The 21005-nt window shown below is 37.4% G+C and overlaps 1 protein-coding gene across 1 annotated transcript in view; it reads right to left on the bottom strand.

Moving 5' to 3' along the window:
• MTF2 (metal response element binding transcription factor 2) overlaps window positions 1-20622 on the bottom strand; it is a 60121-nt gene extending 39499 nt beyond the window's left edge. Inside the window, exons 1-3 of the mRNA XM_056819092.1 lie at window positions 20416-20622; window positions 20264-20293; window positions 504-702 (exon numbers count right to left, since the gene is read on the bottom strand). Coding sequence (XP_056675070.1) covers window positions 504-702; window positions 20264-20268 — 204 coding nt within the window. The 5' untranslated portion in view covers window positions 20269-20293; window positions 20416-20622. The remainder of the gene's footprint in view (window positions 1-503; window positions 703-20263; window positions 20294-20415) is intronic.
• Window positions 20623-21005: the final 383 nt, after the last annotated feature.

The raw sequence follows: 21005 nt of genomic DNA, 5'->3' as shown, positions 1-21005 counted from the left end.
GGAATAGTGAACTGGAAAAATTCCATGTGAACTGGAAAGACCTCCAGGAATTGACGCAGTGAGAGGAGCAGAACCAGGAGAACATTGTACACAGAGACTGATACACTGTGGCACAAGAGAATGTGATGGACTTCTCAACTAGCAGCAATGCAATAATCCAGGACAACTCTGAGGGACTTATGAGAAAGAATTCTATTCACAACCAGAGAAAGAACAGTGAAAGTAGAAACACAGAAGAAAAACAACTGCTTGATCACTGATAATATGGAAATAGGTCTTGATCAATGACACATGTAAAACCCAGTGAAATTGCTGGGGGGGGGGGGGGCGCACATATGAATCATGCAACCATGGGAAAATATTCTAAATTAACTAAATAAAATTTTTCAATTAAAAAAAAAACAAATAAAACAAAAACAAATTATAACCACAAAGACAAATCTAGGATATAATTTTGTTAAAATTTAAGTTGTGATAACAGAGGACTATCTTAAATAACTTGCCTTTTTGATAGTTCCAAGATAAAATAAGCCATCTGACCATCTAGCTAGGACATCCTGACCTTCTTCAAATTTACATGCTGGCTTTTTGGTTTTTTGTCCATCCTGTAAAGACAGTTTGGTCAAGGATGTTGGTGTCTTTTGGTTTCGACGTAAAGGAGACCGCTTATGGACCAATGAATTACACGCCCCTGTAGAGTCTCTGTTTAGGAAACAAAAGCCATGAAAAAAAAAAAACACCAATAAATAGCCACATCCTACAGATACAAAGCACTCACAATAATTCTGAGGCAAATAGTACAAGAATTATATCCAGGGGGCAGCTGGGTAGCTCAGTGGATTGAGAGCCAGGCCTAGAGACGGGAGGTCCTAAGTTCAAATTTGGCCTCAGACACTTCCCAGCTGTGTGACCCTGGGCAAGTCACTTGACCCCCCATTGCCTAGCCCTTACCACTCTTCTGACTTGGAGCCAATACACAGTATTGACTCCAAGATGGAAGGTAAGGGTTTAAAAAAAAAAAAGAATTATATCCATTTTATAGGTGGCAAACTAAGTGACTTGCTCAAGAAATACCTAGCTAGTTAGTAGTGAGGCCAAGGTCAAATATAGGGTTTCTGACCACCAGCCCAGCAGTATACCCTGTGTCAAATCAGGTTGTCCTTATTTGAACAATGCATACTATGTTTTTTGAACATGCTGTTGTGAGTTATGATTATACTACATTGCCAAAGGAAAAAACAATATGTAGTGTATCTCCTATATAGTATATCTTCTATGTATATTTATACTAACAAATGTATTTGAGATTTACAACCAGCTCTGTCATAGGCTCAACTACATAAACAACCTAAATGACCAGGCTCAGGGCCCACAATCTGATGTTCTAAAATGATCAATAAAAATACTACTGGGGGCAGCTGGGTGGCTCAGAGGATTGAGAGCCAGGCTTAGAGACAGAAGTCCTAGGTTCAAATCTGGCCTCAGACACTTCCTGGCTGTGTGACCCTGGACAAGACACTTAACCCTCATTGCCTAACCCTTACCCTTCTTCTGCCTTGGAACTAATACATAGTGTGGCTTCTAAGACAGAAGGTAAGGGTTTAAAAGGGAAAAATATATAAATAAAAATACCACCCAAATGGTAGAAGGAGACTCAGATCTACAAACAAACAGGTGAAAAAAAAAGCAAAACAGAATACTTATCTGCCTAGGTACCTGAGGCAACTAGGTGGCAGATATAGAACATAGCCTGGAATCCAGAAAACCTAGGTTCAAATGTGACCTCAGACACCTACTAGCTCCATGACTCTGAGCAAGGCATTTAACTTCTGTTTGCCCAAATTTCCTCAACTGTAAAAGGAGGATGCTAATAAATAATTACCTTCCAGGATTGTTATGAAGTCCAAATAAGTAAATTCCTTAGCACAGTATCTAGCACATAATATGCTTATTCCCTTCCCCACTTCTCTTATTTTTATCTACCCTCCAGGTAGAATAAGAATCAGGGATCATTCATTAATCATATATATTTATGTATTCACTTTGGCCACAATAGGTATGGGGGAAAAAGGATGGGGAGATAACTGAGAAAGACATACATGCCAACTATCCTTTGGTCCCTGCAAAATCATGGTGGCATAGACAGAGGTCATTCTTTATACAGAAAGATGATTGCAGGTGACAAAAGTAGTAAGTTGGCTCACTTAATAGAGTACTGGTTATGGAGTCAGAAGACCTGAGTTCAAATATGACCTCAGACTCTTTCTAATTGTGTAACAGTAGGCAAGTCAGTTAACCTATATGCCTTAATCTTCTAGAGAATGAAATGGCAAATCATTCGTGTGTTTGCCAAGAAAACTGTGTAATGGGGTCATGACTTTTCAAAACAACAAGGTGACACTAGATAAAGAGGTGGACCTGTTATGAAGGATGTGCCTCTCAGATATTTTCTAGCTGTATAATCCTGGGCAAGTCATCTTCACTGCTGTCTGCCTTGGTTTCCCCAAATGTAAAAAAGGGATCACAATTGCACCTACCTCAAAGGACTGTTGAAAGGGTCAAATTTGAATCTGTGAGGTACTTAGTATAGTGCCTAGCACATAATAGGGTTTAATAAATGCTTTCACCTTTCCCTTGAACCTTGGATTCCCTCATTTAATGTAAGCCTTTCTCTTTACAAGTCTGCCCACCCAATGCTAACCTTACTTCTAAGATGCAAATATGCCATGAAAAGTTAATATCACAGCAGGATTTAACAACCAGCTGAGAGGAAGAATGGAACAAAGGATTAGAAGAATTTAAGGGGGAAAAGCAGCACTATAAGGGGACATGGGTTAGTGCCAAAATAAACTTGTCTCTTCTGATTTTGTAGAGGGCTGGCCCTGATTCAACCACTCAAAATCATCTCTCATAAAAGATATTGCTAATTTCTCTATGTATTACAGAACATAAACCATTATTAACAGATTCCATTAGAAAGTTTTATTAATTTCTTCCATTTCTGCCATCATCATTTCTTTAACATACTGCTGTCACTACCAAACTTACCTTGTAATAATGAGTTAAGCATAAACAACCAACAGAGTAAGCATATCTAGAGCTTACACAATAATCTATATCTGTGATTCTTGCACCTCTCTATTAAGAGATAAGATAAGAAGTATGTCTCATTATTTATCCTCTGGAATTAAGATTGATCATTGCATTTAATCTGCATTCAGATTCTTTTTAGTGTTATTAATAATACAAATTTTATAAGACATTTATAAGAGATGGGAGCATAAGCAAATAATGGAGGACAGATATAAAAGTGATATGGTCCTGTAATATTGTTGGGAATGTGATAAGATTAGAATGAAGAGATATTATAAAACTGACCCCAAGACCAGATGAACTTCATCCCAGGGAAGAAAATAATAATTTTTACTAGTTTGTTCTATTAAAATTCCCAGATGTCTCCCTCTCCTCCCCATATTAGAGAAGGCATTATTTGACAAAATGATATTTGTATATATAAAACTATGTCTTGTTTCTATTTATCAGTTCTTTCTCTGGAGGTAGATACATCAATCTTCAAACAACATTTCTGCTGAAGATAATGTTCTCTGGGTTCTGCTTGTTTCATCATAATTTCATGCAAGTTTTCCCATTTTTTAAATGGGAATTAATCTTTAATTTAAAATTTAAAAAAAAATTAATTTAATTTAAAAAAAGGGAATTAATCTTTTAACCTGCTTATAATTTTTACAGTGCATGCTGGGTTTGTACCCCAAATAGATAATAAGGAAAAAGACATATAAAAAAATATTCATAGCTGCGCTCTTTGTGGTGGCAAAAAATTGGAAAATGAGGGGATGCCCTTCAATTGGGGAATGGCTGAATAAATTGTGGTATCTGTTGGTGATGGAATACTACTCTGCTCAAAGGAATAATAAAGTGGAGGGATTCCATGGGGACTGGAGCAACCTCCAGGAATTGATGCAGAGTGAGAGGAGCAGAACCAGGAGATCCTTGTACACAGAGATTGATACACTGTGGTACAATCAAATGTAATGGACTTCTCCATTAGTGGCAATGCAGAGATCCTGAACAACTAGGAGGAATCTCCGAGAAAAACCACTATCCACATTCAGAAGAAACACTGTGGGAGTAAAAACACCGAAGGAAAACAACTGTTTGAATATATGGATAGAAGTGATATGGTTGGGGATGTAGACTAAATGAACATTCTAGTGCAAATATCAACAACACAAAAAAATACATTCTGATCAAGGACACAAGTAATACCGAATGAAATTGTGCGTTGGCTGAGGGAAGGATGGATAGAGGGGAGGGAGGGAAATACTGTAATTATTGTAACCAAGGAATAATGTTCTAAATTAACTAAATAAACTAATTCAAATGGAAAAAAATAATTCTTACAGTGCAGTAATTACATTACAATCATAATTAGTAATCTCTTAAAAAACAGAGAATGGGACAGGAATACCCAAGATCTATTCCAATTTTCCAAGAGCGTAGATGATGGAAATCTACAACTCTAGTATAGCTTAATTTCTGGGCAAAATTCTTGAACATACTATTTTTAAAAAGCATTTGTGAGCCTTTAGAAAGAAAAGCAGTAAATATTAAAAGACAATATGGTTTCACCAAGAATAGATAGGGCAGTTTTAGAACTACAAAGCTGAAATTAAAAAATAACTTGTTAGACTAATTTCCTTAAAAAATAAATAAATAAAGTTGCTAGACTGCTAGAAGCACAATGTGAGATATTGTAGCCAGATTTCAGAAAGGCTTTTGACAAAGTCTCACAATAATTTTATGGACAAGATGGGCTATTTCATAATACAACAGTTATATGGCTTTATCTAATCTTAACAGAGCTTTTACTACTGTATAGCAATCCTTTTGCTCTTTTATGATTTGACTATATCACTCTTGACAATAAGTATTCCAAACCTCCTTTCTCCTCATACCACCAACATAACCAGAGTTCTCTTTTTCAGAAAAAGGATCTCACTTCATACTTTACTAGGAAAATAAAGGCCATCCATTATAAGCTGTTCTGTAACTCCACATCAAAGCCCTTCTTTGCCATCTGATGTGTTCTCTTTCTCTCTTTCTCTCTCTCTCTCTCTCTCTCTCTGGCTTTAGTCTGAGAATGAGTGGGGCCTTCTGGTCAAGAATAACTTCTCATCCCAAAACATCTGCAATTTGATTCCCTTCCCTCCTTTTTCTAATGGCAGTTCAATCATTCCTTCTCTTTCTGTACAATGTCTCCTTATCCACCTGGCTCCTTTCCTACCACCTGTAAACATGGTCAGGTTTCCCTAAATCTTAATTTTTTTTCATTTGTTCTTGTCATCCCCTCACATCTCTCCTCTCCTTGCACAAACTCCTGGAAAAAAAAGATATTTATATTCATTGTTACCATTTCCTAACCTTCCAATCACTTGTCAATCTCTTGCAACCTAATTTCATTATTCAATTTAAACTATTATTTCTCAGGCTACCAACACTCTCTTAATAGCTAAATTCAATGGCTTTTAATTAGTTCTCATTCTTCTTGACCTTCCTAAGAGTATGATGATGTTAAACAAATACTCTTTTTCTCCTAGAGTTTCTTCTTCCTTGGATTTTCTCAGTATATTGCATTTAAAAGAACAAATAATCTGTAGTTTTCATCTATACAAATTATGATACATACTTTGACCTTTATTTCAACTAATAACTAAAGATAGATGTTGGGTAATGAGTTAAATATAATTTCAAAAAACTTTGTCAACCACTAATTAATTGCCATTAATTGTATATTGTTATTGGCAGCACAAAAGTAATGGTATTAGATCAAAATACTTATTATTGCCTTTTAAATGATGAATGGCATTTCTGTCCACAAAAGCCTATGATAAACTGGGTTGGGTTGTATTCATGTAAAACTATCACACTGATTTGTAAAAAGAAGAGTATTGGGGGCAGCTGGGTAGCTCAGTGTGTTGAGAGCTAGGCCTAGAGATGGGAGGTCCTAGGTTCAAATTTGGCCTCAGACACTTCCCAGCTGTGTGACCCTGGGCAAGTCACTTGACCCCCATTGCCTAGCCCTTACCACTCTTCTGCCTTGGAGCCAATACACAGTATTGACTCCAAGATGGAAGGTAAGGGTTTAAAAAAAAAAAAAGAAGAGTATTACCTCTTTTTATTTCAAGTTGGGTTGAAAATAGAATTAAAATTGCTCGTTAGAAATATCAGAATCAGCTGTGTGACCCTGGGTAACTCACTTGAACTCAATTGCCTAGCCCTTACCACTCTTCTGCCTTGAAACTAATAATTAGTATCAATTCTAAGACAGCAAGTAAGGCCTTTTAAAAAAAAAGAAAGAAAAAAGAAAAAGAAAAACCAGTCATTGTCATAGCACTGGGAGAAACTGGCTAGAGACATCTTCACAAAAATTGAAACCCTCTGCATGAACATAGAATTGGACAACTAAAACAATAAAAGTTTTACTTCTAATGAATTCTCTCAAAAAATAAGAAATGTTGTTTACATATCATAATGACATTTGCATAATCCTCTAAATTTTCAAAAGTGCTTTATCTCATCTGATCTTCAGAATCCTATGGGTTATGTGCTACAGAAGTTATACTTATTTTACAAACAAGGAACTACAGATATAGAAAGGATGACAATTAAAAAATTAATGGTTTTTCCACTGCACCACATTGCTTCATATGGGGTAATGAAAAATAATTACTATTAATAGATAACTACAAGTATTGAAAACCCATTAGAAGAAACAGAAATGACAATCCATTGAGACCAAATATTAATTTGATTAAATTCATTAGTACTAATTGATTAGGAGAGGTATGATCTAGTGGAACTTGGTTTCAAAGCAAGACAAGTTGATAGGATTGCTTTATGGATTATTAGTTTCCCATTCAATTTTCCAAAGGAAATTAAACTGACATTTCTTAATATGTGAATTTGAATAAATATTTTATTTTATTGATTTCTCTTCTGTGAACAAAAAATGTATGTTATCACTTTTTAATCTATGTTTTGGCTGTAAATATTTACATCTACAGCAAGGAGATTATTTCACACAGAATTTATTAGGTCATCACCAATTTTTTATCAATACTGATGGATTAAGAAAAGACTTTAGTGATGAGATATAACAATCAATTTAACAATCAACAATTAAAGAGAAAATTAAGGTCTCAAATTAAGATGGAAAGCCATTTTTTTTTGCAAGAAAAATCTGCTTCAGGGTCTCAAATGCCGAGATAACCCTTTATATTAATTAGAAATGTAGAATTTTGAGTACTAGATGATACCTTAGAACTGACCTTGTCCAAAAACCCACATGCAGCATGAATCACCTTTACAGCATCCCCAAATGCAATCTAGCCTGTTTTAAGATCTCCAATAACCGGAAACTCACTACCAACAAAAAATGTGTAGCCTATTACATTATAGGATGGCTTTAATTTTTCCGCTTTCCCCTCAAAGTTGGGTGAAATTTCTCTCCCTATAACTCCCACCTGCTCCAGATATAGAGTTAAGTCTAATACTCTTTCACATAACTTTTCAAATATTCTAATTGCCAGCTTGGGAAGTAGTGTGTTGCTTTTGTTAGAGACAAGAAAAAAAAGGCCTTGATTATTTGTCAAATATGTTTATTATAGAATGAATTTTTGTTAAGATATAGGTTAAACTTGATGACCTCTAAAGTCCATTCCAAGAGGAAAGGAAAACTCACTAGGACACTATTAGGAGATGTGAACTGTTATAACCATTCCACAGTAAGAGAAATGGTCATAATAGATATTAGAAGCAAGCTTGTTCCTGGCCCAGGTGGCTTCCTGCCTGAGGGACATCTTTGTCCACCATTTCCCTGAGGTATGGTATATTTGATAAGAGATTTGAATGGTGGGAGGAAAGCACTCTCACTGGGCTATTGGCTTCAGCATCTGCTCTATCCTTTGCGGGTTGTACTACCTCCTCATCAAGAGGATGCTGGAGCCAGCTTCTGCCTAAGATGTTTGTTAAATTTTCAATACTCAATAAGTATATTCTATTGCTATATGTTGACATCAATAGCTAGTCTCAAATATTACTGTGACGTAATGTTTTTAAAACCTACCCACATACACACTTTGTTGCCACTTACCAGTGCTGGTTAGTAGTTTGGATTTGTTTTCTTTCCTTTTCTGGGGTGGGGAGCATTATGGCTGTGTGAAATAGGGTACAGTTGCCACTACAATCTTCCTCTGCCTAACAATGTAATATTTTTTTTAATCCTTACCTTCTGTCTTAGAATTAACGCTGTGTGTATTGGTTTCAAGGCAGAAGAGCAGTAGGGGCTAGGAAGTGGGGGTTAAATGAATTGTGTAAGAGAAGATTTTACATGGACAAGAGATCATCTCTTGAAGAGACCTGCTGAAAGAAAAGCACAGGAAGGGGAAGAAAAAAAGCTGAGAGTTCTAAAGAAGGAACAGAGACTTGGAGATCCAACTGGCAAATCACTTCTAGCTTGGGGAAGAAGAGAGGTGGATTCCCTGAAGCTAAGGAGAAACCTATTTCTTTGGAGATCTACTGTCCTTTTTGAACCCCTGAATACCTCCACTCAACTCTCAGTGACAGCAGTCTAAAGTCCTCGGTGGGTTGTGGATTGAAACTTTTGAAGGGAGTCATCCACAGATCCCTTCCAAGGATTTCTCTCTCTTGTCTCTACCTTACCTGTCCCTGGACTCCTATATTCAAGTTTTAGTTAGCTTAAGAGTAGGGACTAAAAGGCAGCAAAAAAGAGGGATCAAGGCTGAGAAGCCTTGAACCCCTAGACTTTGGAGGGCTAGAAGGGGTAATTGTAGGGCTTTCCTGTTTACCCACTTTCCTACCTGACATCCTTGCCACCCCTTCCCTGCTTGAATCCCAATAAATTAACTGATATTCAAGATTTAGATCTAAGTCAGACTCTAAACAATATAGTTGAGAGGATTGAAGACTTTGGGAGGTCACACCTCTCCCCAAAAGGGGATTGACTTCTAGAACCTAGGGATTCAAGATTGCCTGACCCAAGGAACTGACATCTTTCCTTGGCAGTTGATGCCCCTGGGGGAAGCAGAGGCTTAAGAAATCATCTTGCCTCTCAAGGATAAATTGGACCTCAGAGGCCCTGGGCTCCTCTGAGGGGGGGCATCTTGTCATCTCACTAAGGCATTTCCCTCTCTAGTCTTCTTTCCTCCACCTCCCAGAAAACATTCTCTGGGGAGACATACTCCCTTTTCAAGGACAGAATTTGGCTATCTTCCCACAGAAGGATGGAGAAGAAAGATCTCTTCACTCTCTTAACCCCATTCCCTCTTTCTCTACATCACCACTATCCCTTCTCCAAGTGTCTGAGGCCAGATTAGAACCTCCCATCTCTCCCATCTCCCATGACTCTCAATCCACTGAACCACCCAGTTGCCCCCTTGCAATATTCATTTCTGAAAAATGTCATCTAGGTCCAGTTCTCAGAAGCTGAAAACACAAATACTCTAAAGATTAATGGAAAAAATTTTATGTGTCCCTGAGCCCCCAAATTAAGACTCATTTATGCTAAAAACACTACCAAATCCCATTAAAATAGACACAATTACTTCAATAGTAATAAGGAGGCCTTGGTCAGGGGACTCATCTTCAATAACTGGTAACCCAGAACTCAACCCAGGAAACAAGTTTTTAGTGCCCAGGAGACATAACCATTTTCTATTATTGGTTGAGTATCCCCACTAGGACAGTTCCAAAACCAACCCCTCCTTATTTTTGGCTAAAGGTCAGGGGAAAGTGGAAGACAAAATTGTACTTCTTATCTACACTTGCTCTGGAGTCAGCTTTACCCCAAGGTTCCACCCTTACCCCCACAATTAGGGGATATATATGTATTGACTCCCCTACCCATCACTATCAACTCAAACAATAGTGCTTTTTTTTTTTTCTAATGAGAAGAAAACTAAGGGTCATGTGAGTGGAATGTTATGGAATTCTTTAAACGATGCAAAAAAAAATTCTCTAGTTTCTCCATGGAGAAACTAGATATATCTATTCAAATTAACAAATGATTTTTTGGAACAAAATCTATTCTTAAGTACAATCATGAAGTTTAAATATTAGTATATATGATTATATTTTCAGTAAAGACACCCAATAATCTCTTACTAAGTTAGTTTGTGTAAAGAGTAGGAATTTCTTCTTCACAAAAAGGGAAGCTAGGACAATTTAAGTTTAATGTAAATCTTATCCTCCATTAAACTTTAATATGCATCATAATGGCAGAATGGTAACTGAGTTTCTTCACATCAAATGTATTTTGTTCTTACTGAGTTCAGTCTTTGACTATTAGGCTAAACGTAGTTCTTAATGATGTGACATTTCTTTTTACTTCAAAAAGTGAACTTCCGCTTTGGGCTGAAACCCAAGCCAGAGATAAATTTTACCCAGTAGAGTTACATTTCCTTCTCAGACACATCAGGATCCAGAAACCCAAAGGATCAAATACAGCATGAGAACTGCCATTTTATTAAACAATGACCAAGTTATTTTCAGTTTTAGTTCCAGTGGCTTTCACACATTTCAGAACATTACATATAACTTTGAAGTGCTTAAAGTTCAGATTAAAAAAGCAAACAAACAGTGGTAGCAAACACAGGATGTTCCATTATTTTATTAAAAAGTAATTTTTAAATGATACTTTTGCTTAAAATTGTTGCCACAAAAACTTCCAAACCTATAAACACATTGTTTAAAAAACTTGCCACAATTAAAACATGCTTATGCAGCAAATAATGGAACATTCAATAAGAAAACCACTTGCACATTATAGTTTATATTTACCAGTATCTTTGAGAAATTGCTGGGAACAAAAAGAAAAACTCTAAAGGAAGAAATATGTAGATAAGATCAAGTTAACAAGAGTTAATTAAACCCTTATTCTGAGTCAGGCAAGGTGATAAGCACCATGGATACAAAAAAAAAAAAGAGGGTGGGGCAAACTCCCTGCCATCAAGGAATTTATAATTTAATAGAGGAAAAATATGGAAATGACTATATAAGTAAAATAAGTAAAATTTGAGGCATTTTCAGAGGAAATGCACTAGCACTGAAGTAGATCTTGAAAGCCTTATTACAGGTGATGGGATTTTAGTAGGGGCTTGAATGAAGTCAGAGAAGACAAGAGATGAGGAAAGAATAGATTCTAAGCATGGAAATGGCAGGCAAAAAGGCAGTCAGGAGATGAAGTGTCGTGTTTAAGAAGCAGCAACAAGGCCAGTGACACTGTAGACTATATGGAGAAGAGTCAGGTGTAAGATAGACTGGAAAGATAGGAAGGAGCTAGGTTGTCATGGCCTAACAGAGTGATCTAATATTTGATTCTGGAAGAATAAGAAGCCACTAGATTACTGTAGAGTCACAGCCTTCTATTACTGACTAGGAGCTGATATGGTCAGACTTTTACTCTATGATCACTTTTGTATCATAAAAGACAAACTGGATGACACTTATGGTAGGGATATCAACCAGTAAACAAGAGCCATAATCCAGGGATGAGGTGATGAGGGCCTGTACTAGGTTTGGTGATAGTTTTGGAGAAGGGGGCACATACAAGAGATATTAAGACGGTAGAATTGAACAGACTGGATATTGCAGGAGGGGGATGTGCAAGAAAGATCAAGGAGTGGAGGGATGATACCTAGGCTGAAAGCCTGGGTGACTGGGAAGATATAGGAAAGGAGGAGGTTGTGGGGGGAAAAGATAGAAAGTTCAGATGTGTAACCTTTTGGCTCCATGTAACAGGAATGGATCCAAAGAACCTTTGCAAAGGCTATATATAACATACTTTGAACACAGGCTTTAAAGATATAAAACCAGTAGGTTTTAAGTAAATGTTTATGGAAAGTTTAAAATAATACATAAAACTAATAACTTAAGATTATGTTTTGAACTCAGAAATCCATTTATTTTATAATTTTGTTATACCCTGAGTACTCTAACTGTATAAAACCATCAATTTTGAGCTATTAAAGGTAAACTGTTAAATATTTAACAGTTTGACAGAAATACTTGTAAGCATTTGTAAGGTAATTTAAAGGCATAATGACTGGCTAAATTTTTATTTCATAATTTTAGCTATAATTGAATTCTTTGTACGGAATAGAAATGTAACTAAGAGGTTAGAAGAAAAAAACTGAACAAACATACACAACTAATCCAAGACATCTTTCAGTAGTGTATAATGTATGCAATTCTACCACAAAGAACCGACAGTCAAAAATGATCATATAACTGAAAATTTGGCATCAATTTATCGATAAACACTGCGATGATACAGAATCAGTTGATTATCATCATCTCAACAGAACATGAGTAAAATAATATCCCTCTGAGTTTTTTTCCTTTTGTCAATACTCATTATGGATAATTAAGAAGTGTGAAATAATAAAAAAAAATAACTACACCAAGATAAATTATAAAACAAATATCTAGGAAACAAGTTCCAATACCAAATTATAAACACAAATGAAATATCCAAGTATGAAAATAATCTCCAATTTAGGTTTATTTCTTCTAGTCCTGTTGAAATGAATGTTATTTTATCAAATCTTTTAAGTTTCATGGTTTTAGAAAAAATTTTAAAACATTTACAAACAAATATAAGAAACTAAAAGAACAATTAATACCAATCAATTACATTCTTCACTAAATAACTATTAGGTTCTGAGGAAATTTTATAAGTTATATTTTTAACTCTAAGACCCCAACAATACTCTAAACCTGATAGTCACAAGTTCTGTCAGAAAAAAATTTTAATTAATTGTTTGAAAACTTCAAAGGCATTTATTACAATCCTGATGGTAGGAGGGAAAAAAAGATAAACCACCCTATCATTTCTGGCAAGCCACTGCATCAATCCCAAGATTACATACAACTGGGAACAACAACAACAAAAAAAAGATGAGCGTCATTCTATCTAACACTGAAGATCAACAAAGGAGGGTTCTACTCAAGTTTCCAAAGCAGTTTCTTATCTCATGTTACCTTCACAATTCTGTGAGGTAGGAAGAATTATTACCCCAATTGACAAAGAAGGAGACTAAGGAAAAGAGTGATTAAATGACTTGTCTCAGCTCCCAAGTTTCAATGACTAGTTCAATGACAGTAAGTAGTAGAATAAGGACCAAATTACTCCGCTAATTCCAATGTGATATTCTCTCTACCTGAAGTTGAGAAAAGAAAGATTCCTACTGTTTTTAGGCCTTCCAAAATTCCAAGTCAGCCCCTAATACTCTGGTTCTCAAAATAGGATCTTGTCATAACCCCAGGATATACCTAGGGTTTCTGCTGTACCAATTTAGCTACAGTCTAACCTTTGGTATTTTAGCTAAAGGACTTCTCCAGATATAGGGCAAACAAGCTTCCAGTGGTAAAGAACAATTTATGCACCCTGGCAAACTATGGCCACTACACTACTCTCATTTTCCATGTTCCTCTTTTACTCCTTTGGTCTAAAAGAGAAACCCTGAAAGATTATTGTTACCAATTCTTCATCATAAGTAACACCAACAATGGTGAAATGGAAGAAACAAGAGGCAAAACTTTAACCTTTCTGCTACTAAATGACAGAAGGTTGACAAACTGATTCTATCAACCTCTGCTCCTTTGAACTTCTTATACTCTTAAGGCAATATCTGTACTGTTGTTACTCAATTTTCCCAATAAAAATATTTTCCCTATCTTTATCAATCATGTAAAGAAACTCCTCACATAACACACTTAACAATCCCAATCAATCAACAAGTATTTATTGAGTCCCTACCATTCTCTAGGGACTATTCCAAACACTGAAGACCCAAGGAGAAAGGGGATATGGAACCTATCCTCAAGGAACTTACCCTCTTATCACCAGTCATGTACTACATATATAGGTGTACACAAATCTTGTTATTAAAGCTTAAAACTGAAAATAAATAGAAACAAAAAAAGAAAACTAACATCAAACAAAACTGCATTGAGACTTCTGAGGGACATCCTGTGGCAAAGTAATTAATTCTTTTTGGGGGTAGGAAATAGCTGCCATGGTAGAAAGGGGTAGATACAGAAAGGCTTCATTTAGGTGGCACTTGAATTGCACCTGAAAAGAAAATGGGCATGTTTAGAGGCAAAGGAGAGGAGGGAATATATTCCAAGCATGAAGGATAACCACTGCAAAAGCACAGAGACCTGAAATGGAAAGCTGTATGTGAAGAACAGTAGGAAGTGTCCAGCTTTGGCTTAAAATGTATGAAGAAACCTGTCAGTTAATAAATATTTATTAGTTCATAGCATAACAAAGGAGACATTACAACTATATACAAACAGACACAGGATAAATTAGAGATGATAAACAGAGTGAAGTCACTAGAATTAAGAGAGACTGGGAAATAATTTCTGTATAAAGGTGAAATTTTAGCTTGGACTTAAAAGAAAGCCAGAAAGCAGAGATGAAGGAAAGCTTTCAGGCACAGGAAACAACCAATGGATCAGTGGGATTATGTCAAGAGTTCAAGTAATGGCAAAGAAACCCATGTCACTGGACAGTGGAAGTGAGGAGGGGTTGAGGGTATAAGAAGCAGACTATGAAGGGTTTTGAATGCCAAACAGAGGATTTTATATTTGATCCTAGAGATGATAAGGAACTGTTGCAATTTCTTGAATTGGGATGAGAGAGAGTGAGAAGCTGATCTGATCAAAACTAGATTTTAGAAAGATCACTGATAGCTAAGGGATGGACTCAAATGGATAGAGACTTGTAGTGAAAAGACCAACTAGCAGGTTATTACAATAATCCAGGAAAGAAATGAAGGCCTGCACCAGGTTAGTGCCAGTATCAGAGAAGAGAAGTGAGCATATATGAGAGATGCTAGGAAAGGTTAAATCAACAAGCAGATTGAGTTTGAAGAGGTAGGAATGAAGAGTTGAGGAAGAGGGTTGCAAACCTGGAGAAATTAGAGAATGGATAATGCTGCCCTCAATTGTAATAGGGAAGGAAAGAAATAGGAAAAAGTATGGAGACAGAAAAATGAATTCAATTGTGGGCATGTTGAGTTTAAGATGTCTGAAGGATATTCAGTTTGAGATGTCTAATAGGCAATTGGAAATGTGAGACTAGAAATCAGTAAAGATGTTAGAGCTAGATAGGTAGATCCGAGAATCATTAGCATAAACATGACAATTCAGTCTGTGAAAGAAAGCCAAATGAAATCAGATAGAAAAGAAAAGGAGGCCCAGAACAAGAACTTTGAGGAACATCCATGTGACGTGAAGAAACTACAAATGAGACTCTGAAGGAATAGTCAGGCTGGTGGGAGAACCAGAAGAGAATGGTGTTACAACCACCACCACCACCAAAAAAAAACTAGAAAGGAGAAAAGATTGATTGACAATGTCTAAGGTTACAGAGAGATCAAGAAGAATGAGGATTGAGAAAAGGTCATTAGATTTTTGCAATTAAGAGATCACCGTTAACTTTGTGGAGAGTACTTTCAGTTGAATGATGAAGTCCAAGAGCAGAGTGTAAAAGCTTAAAGAGAGTAAGTTAAGGAAATGGAGGGACCTAATGTGAAAGATAGTGGATGGGGATGGTCAGATCAGTAACGATTTTTTAAGGATGGGGAAGGCATGGGCATAATTCAGTAGGAAAATAGTGGATAGAGACACAAGATCTGTGAGAGAGTAGAAATAAGATGAGGTAAATTGCTGGAGAAGGTGATTTCACAAGCATAAAGGGACCACCTCATTATGTAATACAGGAATGAAAGAGGAGACTGGCAGAAGGCATCTAGGAGATGAGAAATGAGAAGGGAAAAGAGGAAGCTCTCAGCAAATGGTTTCAATTTTCAGTAAAATATTAGGTAAGCTTTTCAGATCATTGGGAGAAGGTGAAGGCATGGGAGGTTTGTGGAGAAATAAGATTTAACAGGGCTGATGTGGTCACTGGGATATGAGTTGATTAGGAAGATGTAGTAGCAATGTGGGTCCAGTTGAGATAATGTAACAAATGTAGACAGTCGAAAATTTCATGATTTTCTCCAGTTTGATTCTGAAGCTACAAAGGGAGAAGATACTGGGAGAGATCCAAAGTTGAGGCTTGACAGGGCAAGTGACTCATGAGACAGTACAGAGTTAAACTAGTGTGCCAAGGGAATAAGATGGGAAAGGAGACTTTTGCTATCAAAAGGGTGATAATTTGAGAAGGGACTGAGAAGTGAAAGGACTGGAAGTCATGGTATGGATGAAGAACAGGGTTTGGAGTTACAAGGCAGAGAAGTATAATGAACTAGACTGTAAACAGATGAAATTTAAGAGTTCATGAAAATATAAGTGGTGCATCTGTAGGTGATCAAAGATATAAACAAGTTTGTGTAGCCGAGATGAGGGTGAAGTAGATCATATAAAATAAATTGAGGAACTACAAGGCTGGGATGTTTGAAGAAGTGTGTGTATACATCCCCTAGTAAGAGGAGTAGGAGTTGAGGAGGGAGAAACTATAAATCAAGCACTGAATTCATTAAGAAGGGAAATGTGCTGGAGGTCAGTTGGCAATAGGTGGTATATATGGAACTAGTGAACATCAAAGGAGAAGTCCCTGAATGACCGTAGTAGAGGGAGAACCTCAAAGTGGCAATGGAGAACAATAAGGGTCCCAATCCCTCCACCTCTAGAAAGTAAAGGGGTTGGAGATGGTATGAGTGAAAGTAAAGCTAATGCTGAACAAGAGGTTAAGGTGACTGTCATGAGAAGGGAGTAAGGTCTCAGTGAGAACTAGAAGATGGAAGTGGGAAAAGAAAAGGTAAGATGAAAATAAATTTGCTGGTTATGGAGAAGCATTCTGGGTTGAGGGTAAAGGAAATAAAGTACCAGAGGTTTGAATGATGACACACCTAGTTATTTAGAATCACTAAGGTGGGGAAGATATGACCAAATGAGAGTTTATTCATTTTTAAGGAATGAGTTTTGGTAAGTTGTCATTGTCCAAAGGGATTTGGCCTCAAGGTAGGCCAGGACCATAGGCATTTCAGGGTAGGGAACAAGGGCCGGGAGCTGAAGAATGGTATTATTCCCCTCTAGAAGCAGGTCAACAGGCTAGAAAGAACAAATTGAGACAAGTTGGGTTTTTTAAGGATTCAAATTCCAAATAGAATAATTTACATTTGTTATTACTTTTGATCTTAGAAGTATTGGAGAAAATGCAGCTAGAGGACCTGTGACTTCAGAATATTCTAGCTGTGTGACCTTGGGCAAGTCATTTAACTTCAACTGCCTAACCCATACTGCTTTTACTTTACATTCAATATTTAGTATCCATTCTAAAATAAAAAGTAGTAGTGATGAAGAAACTTTATTGAATAGTGGACTACCATGATCACTCTATTAATAACTTGGGCAAATCCGAGTTTTAGGTAAATCAGTCAGTTACTGTTATGTCTCTTTAAACCTATGAATTTCAAGTTGATCACTGTCTTGGGTTTTTTGTTTTAAAACTAACAAAAGAAAAAGAAAAAATTATAGAAATGGAAAATCAAGTTTAAAATCATTTTCTGCTAAAGGAAAAATCTCACAACAGATTTTATCAATAATTTTCTGCTGGTCCGTAAGTGGCTACTCATCAGTCTACTGTTAATTTTCATAGATATAACAGAAAGCACAGACTATGGAAAAGAGAAAAAATGGCTAATTAAAAACATTAAATGGATGTACTTTACTATATGTGTCAAGTCCATAGATAAATATCTTTCTTCAGCAGTATGTTCCAGACATTTTTATAGTCTATTCTACTTCAAAAAGTATCTATCCTAAAATCAAGTAGAAAGAAATTCATTAGTATATTAGTTTTAGGGAAAGTATTCTAGCTTAGTTAAACAAAGATCATTTTCAGGAGGTCTTATTTCGAGCACTACTACCTAAAGAGTTTGACAAAATCAGTTTCTCAAAATTTAAATTTGTCTCTTTAAACTGAATTATCACTATCTGTTCCCTTTCTACCTCAAATGAAAGTTGTATGGTCAAGTCAAATTAAATCAATTCTAAGAGATCCTGTCTTAAAAATATGAATAAAAGCAGTCCTTTCAGTCCATAAATATTTGGGTAGATATATTATCAAAAATTCATCATGGAGAAATACAAAGCATGACAAAGACCACATCCTTAAATTTAAAAATTAAGAATTTAAAAAAACCCAAAGAATAGAGTTCATAGAAAAATTGAAAGACCTGGGGAGGTGGGGCAAGGCGAATAGAAAGGAAGAGCAATTCTTGGGGGAGAGAGGGAGGTCCATGTGGTTTTTAATATATTATCTTAGTGAAGACTGTTAAGTTTATTCAGCTTTCCAAATCTGTAAAATAAGTGAGTTGAACTAGACAATGCACCTAAAGTTCTCATTAGCCCTACATTTATATCTGTGTCTATACAGATATGGTTGGGGGGTATGTAAGGTGGGAAAAGGAGTGTCTAGATCTGCAATTTCACTGGTACAGGTATTTCCAGTGTTCCCTCTACCAAAATAGATCTGCAACTGTTTTGCAACTTAGTAGCTTAGAAATAGTTTCTAGAGACACTGAGAAGTGACTTGACTAGGGTCACATCATCAGTGTATATCAGAAGCAGGATCAGAACTCAAGTTCATATTACTTATTTCCTTTAATGTTAAAAGCATTTATGAATACAGGTCAAGAAGCAGGTGAGTAACCAAATAAATTATTTTGGGTAGCTTTCAGTACTTTGAAAAAAAACTCTTTAGGCAAAGGAATCATTATATAACTTCAAGCATTTTTACTTTAATATTCTGAAATTTTCACCTTGCACTGTTTTTAGGCTATCATTCCAAGTGTTTACAATGCAAACAATGTTCCAAGTCTCAAGCAGAAAATAGAATACTTTATATTCAGAAATGTAAAACTGTTTCCTATTCACAACTACAGGGTTCGAAGTTGTCACTTCAGTTCCCTTTAAAGAATAGTGGAACCTTTTTTAAAAAAAGTTCACAATACATAATATGCATTTTATCAGAATGAAAAGACATTTTTAATGTAATTTTCTTTGCATTCTGCTAATAAAGTATTCCGAAAATTAAAACCAGTCTATTAGAGTAAGCTAAATAAGAAATTCACATGGAATTAATCTAAAGGGAAAAGCTGCTGCTACTAAGGATATGGAGTAAAGTAATATTAGACAATATTTACATATTTCTAGCTAAGTATTGACCACATTTTATGCTATATTATGCATAAAGAATATCAGTATTTTTTCCATTTTAGTCAGATGACTTCTAACAGGAATAACCAAAGCAAAATTTCTCAAACCCACACATACTCGTTCCTATTGTTCCCACCTCATTCTTTTTCTAATTACCCCCAATATTCCAGAATGTCCCTTCCAACTACAAAAGCCAAACCTACAAGAACAGTAGACTGGAAATCGGGAGGTCTGAATCTTCTCTGCCTGGTTCTGTCAATAATTTACATAAGGACTTGGAATTTATGACTGAAATTCCTTAACAACATCCTCAGTTGCAAAAACAATTTTTAAAAAACATTCCCAAGCCCCATCTGGGCAGTAATACATAATACTGCCTACCAAGCATGTATGGAAAACCACATTTAAGGAAATAAAGTCAATAAAACTTCACAAGATCCAATTCTGCTTTTTCTCACTTAATCGGGCGTCCTAGCCCATCCCCATTCCTCTTGAGACCTAACTGCTCTTTCCATTTCCCCGACAGTTTTTGCTGCCTCCTTTCTCCCACCTCCAAAACCCCAATTCTTTCTTGCTTCTCTTGCCTGTCTCTTCACTTTGCGCCCTCCTAAGGTCCCTTCCTGTCCGTTCGCTGTTCTCCCACACCACCCCCACCTGGGGTAGCAAACTACCCCTCCCCCAATAGGGCTCCCCACCTCCTCGTCACTAGGTTTCATCCTGCCCCTCCAACCGTCTCCCGCCCCCAGGTTCCTTCCTGCCCCTCCACTCTCTCGACCCTAACTGCCCCCACCCGTCAAGGTTTTCTCCAGATCCCCCCCGTCTCCCCTAGCTCTTTTCCACCCACCCTCATCGCACCCCTCATACTCAACGCACCATCTCCCCCACCCCCACCCCAGCGTCCATCTTTCCCCTTTATCCTGCCCTCCCCCCCTTCCCTTCTCCTAGTCCTCCGTGCTCCGGAAGCAGCGGGTCCCAGTCCAGGGTCTCTCACCTCATTCGGTCACTTCAGTGGTGCCAACCGCTTCATACAGGAAAAATAAAAATAAAATAAAATAAAATAAAACAAAATCGCGTCCCCCTGGGCGTTTCCCCCCCCTCAGATTCCGAGCCCTCGCCGGGCACCCGCCCCACCGGGCTACACACACAAGTAAACACAGGCCAACGTCCTGAGGACTGGGGTTTGAGAAGAAGGTTGAGGGGGACGTGGACTGGGGTGCTCACACCCGCCTCCAACACGACCCCACTTCGCTACAGCCCTTCGCCATTTTGGTTTCCCGCGGAGTGCCGGTGCATTGTGGGAGCGCGAAGGAGTCCTTGCGCCGAATGGCAGCTCTCCAGGGCCGCAGGGGGGGCGGGTGTTCGAGGCGGCCGCGGAAGGACGCGGCGCCCTTCGGCTCTGGCCGTGGGTGAACAAAGAAGGACTCTTTTAAGTACTCGGTCGACAAGAATAGGATTCCTCCGCCGCCGGCACTAACACAATAGTGCAGTCAGGGAAGCTCGTGCAGTTGTTACCGGGCGGTCCCGGGGCCGGTGATATGGAATAGCAATCTCCTCCGACCTCTCGGTCAAGCCTTTCTTTTTGTTGTGGTTCTTTTCGGAACAGCATCCACAGACCCAATTTCCTAAAGCCTCATCCCTCATTCCTCGAAGGCAAACTCTCAGAGTTTTACAAAAGACTGGAGGCCTTCCCCTACTTCCCTTGCCTAGGGTTAGGACCCCAGGCCTGCTCACCG

This window comes from Monodelphis domestica, chromosome 2, assembly GCF_027887165.1.
Source record: "Monodelphis domestica isolate mMonDom1 chromosome 2, mMonDom1.pri, whole genome shotgun sequence".
Taxonomy (NCBI): domain Eukaryota; kingdom Metazoa; phylum Chordata; class Mammalia; order Didelphimorphia; family Didelphidae; genus Monodelphis; species Monodelphis domestica.
The sequence above is the reverse complement of the archived record's forward strand: the minus strand, read 5'-3'. Positions and strand labels throughout refer to the sequence as shown.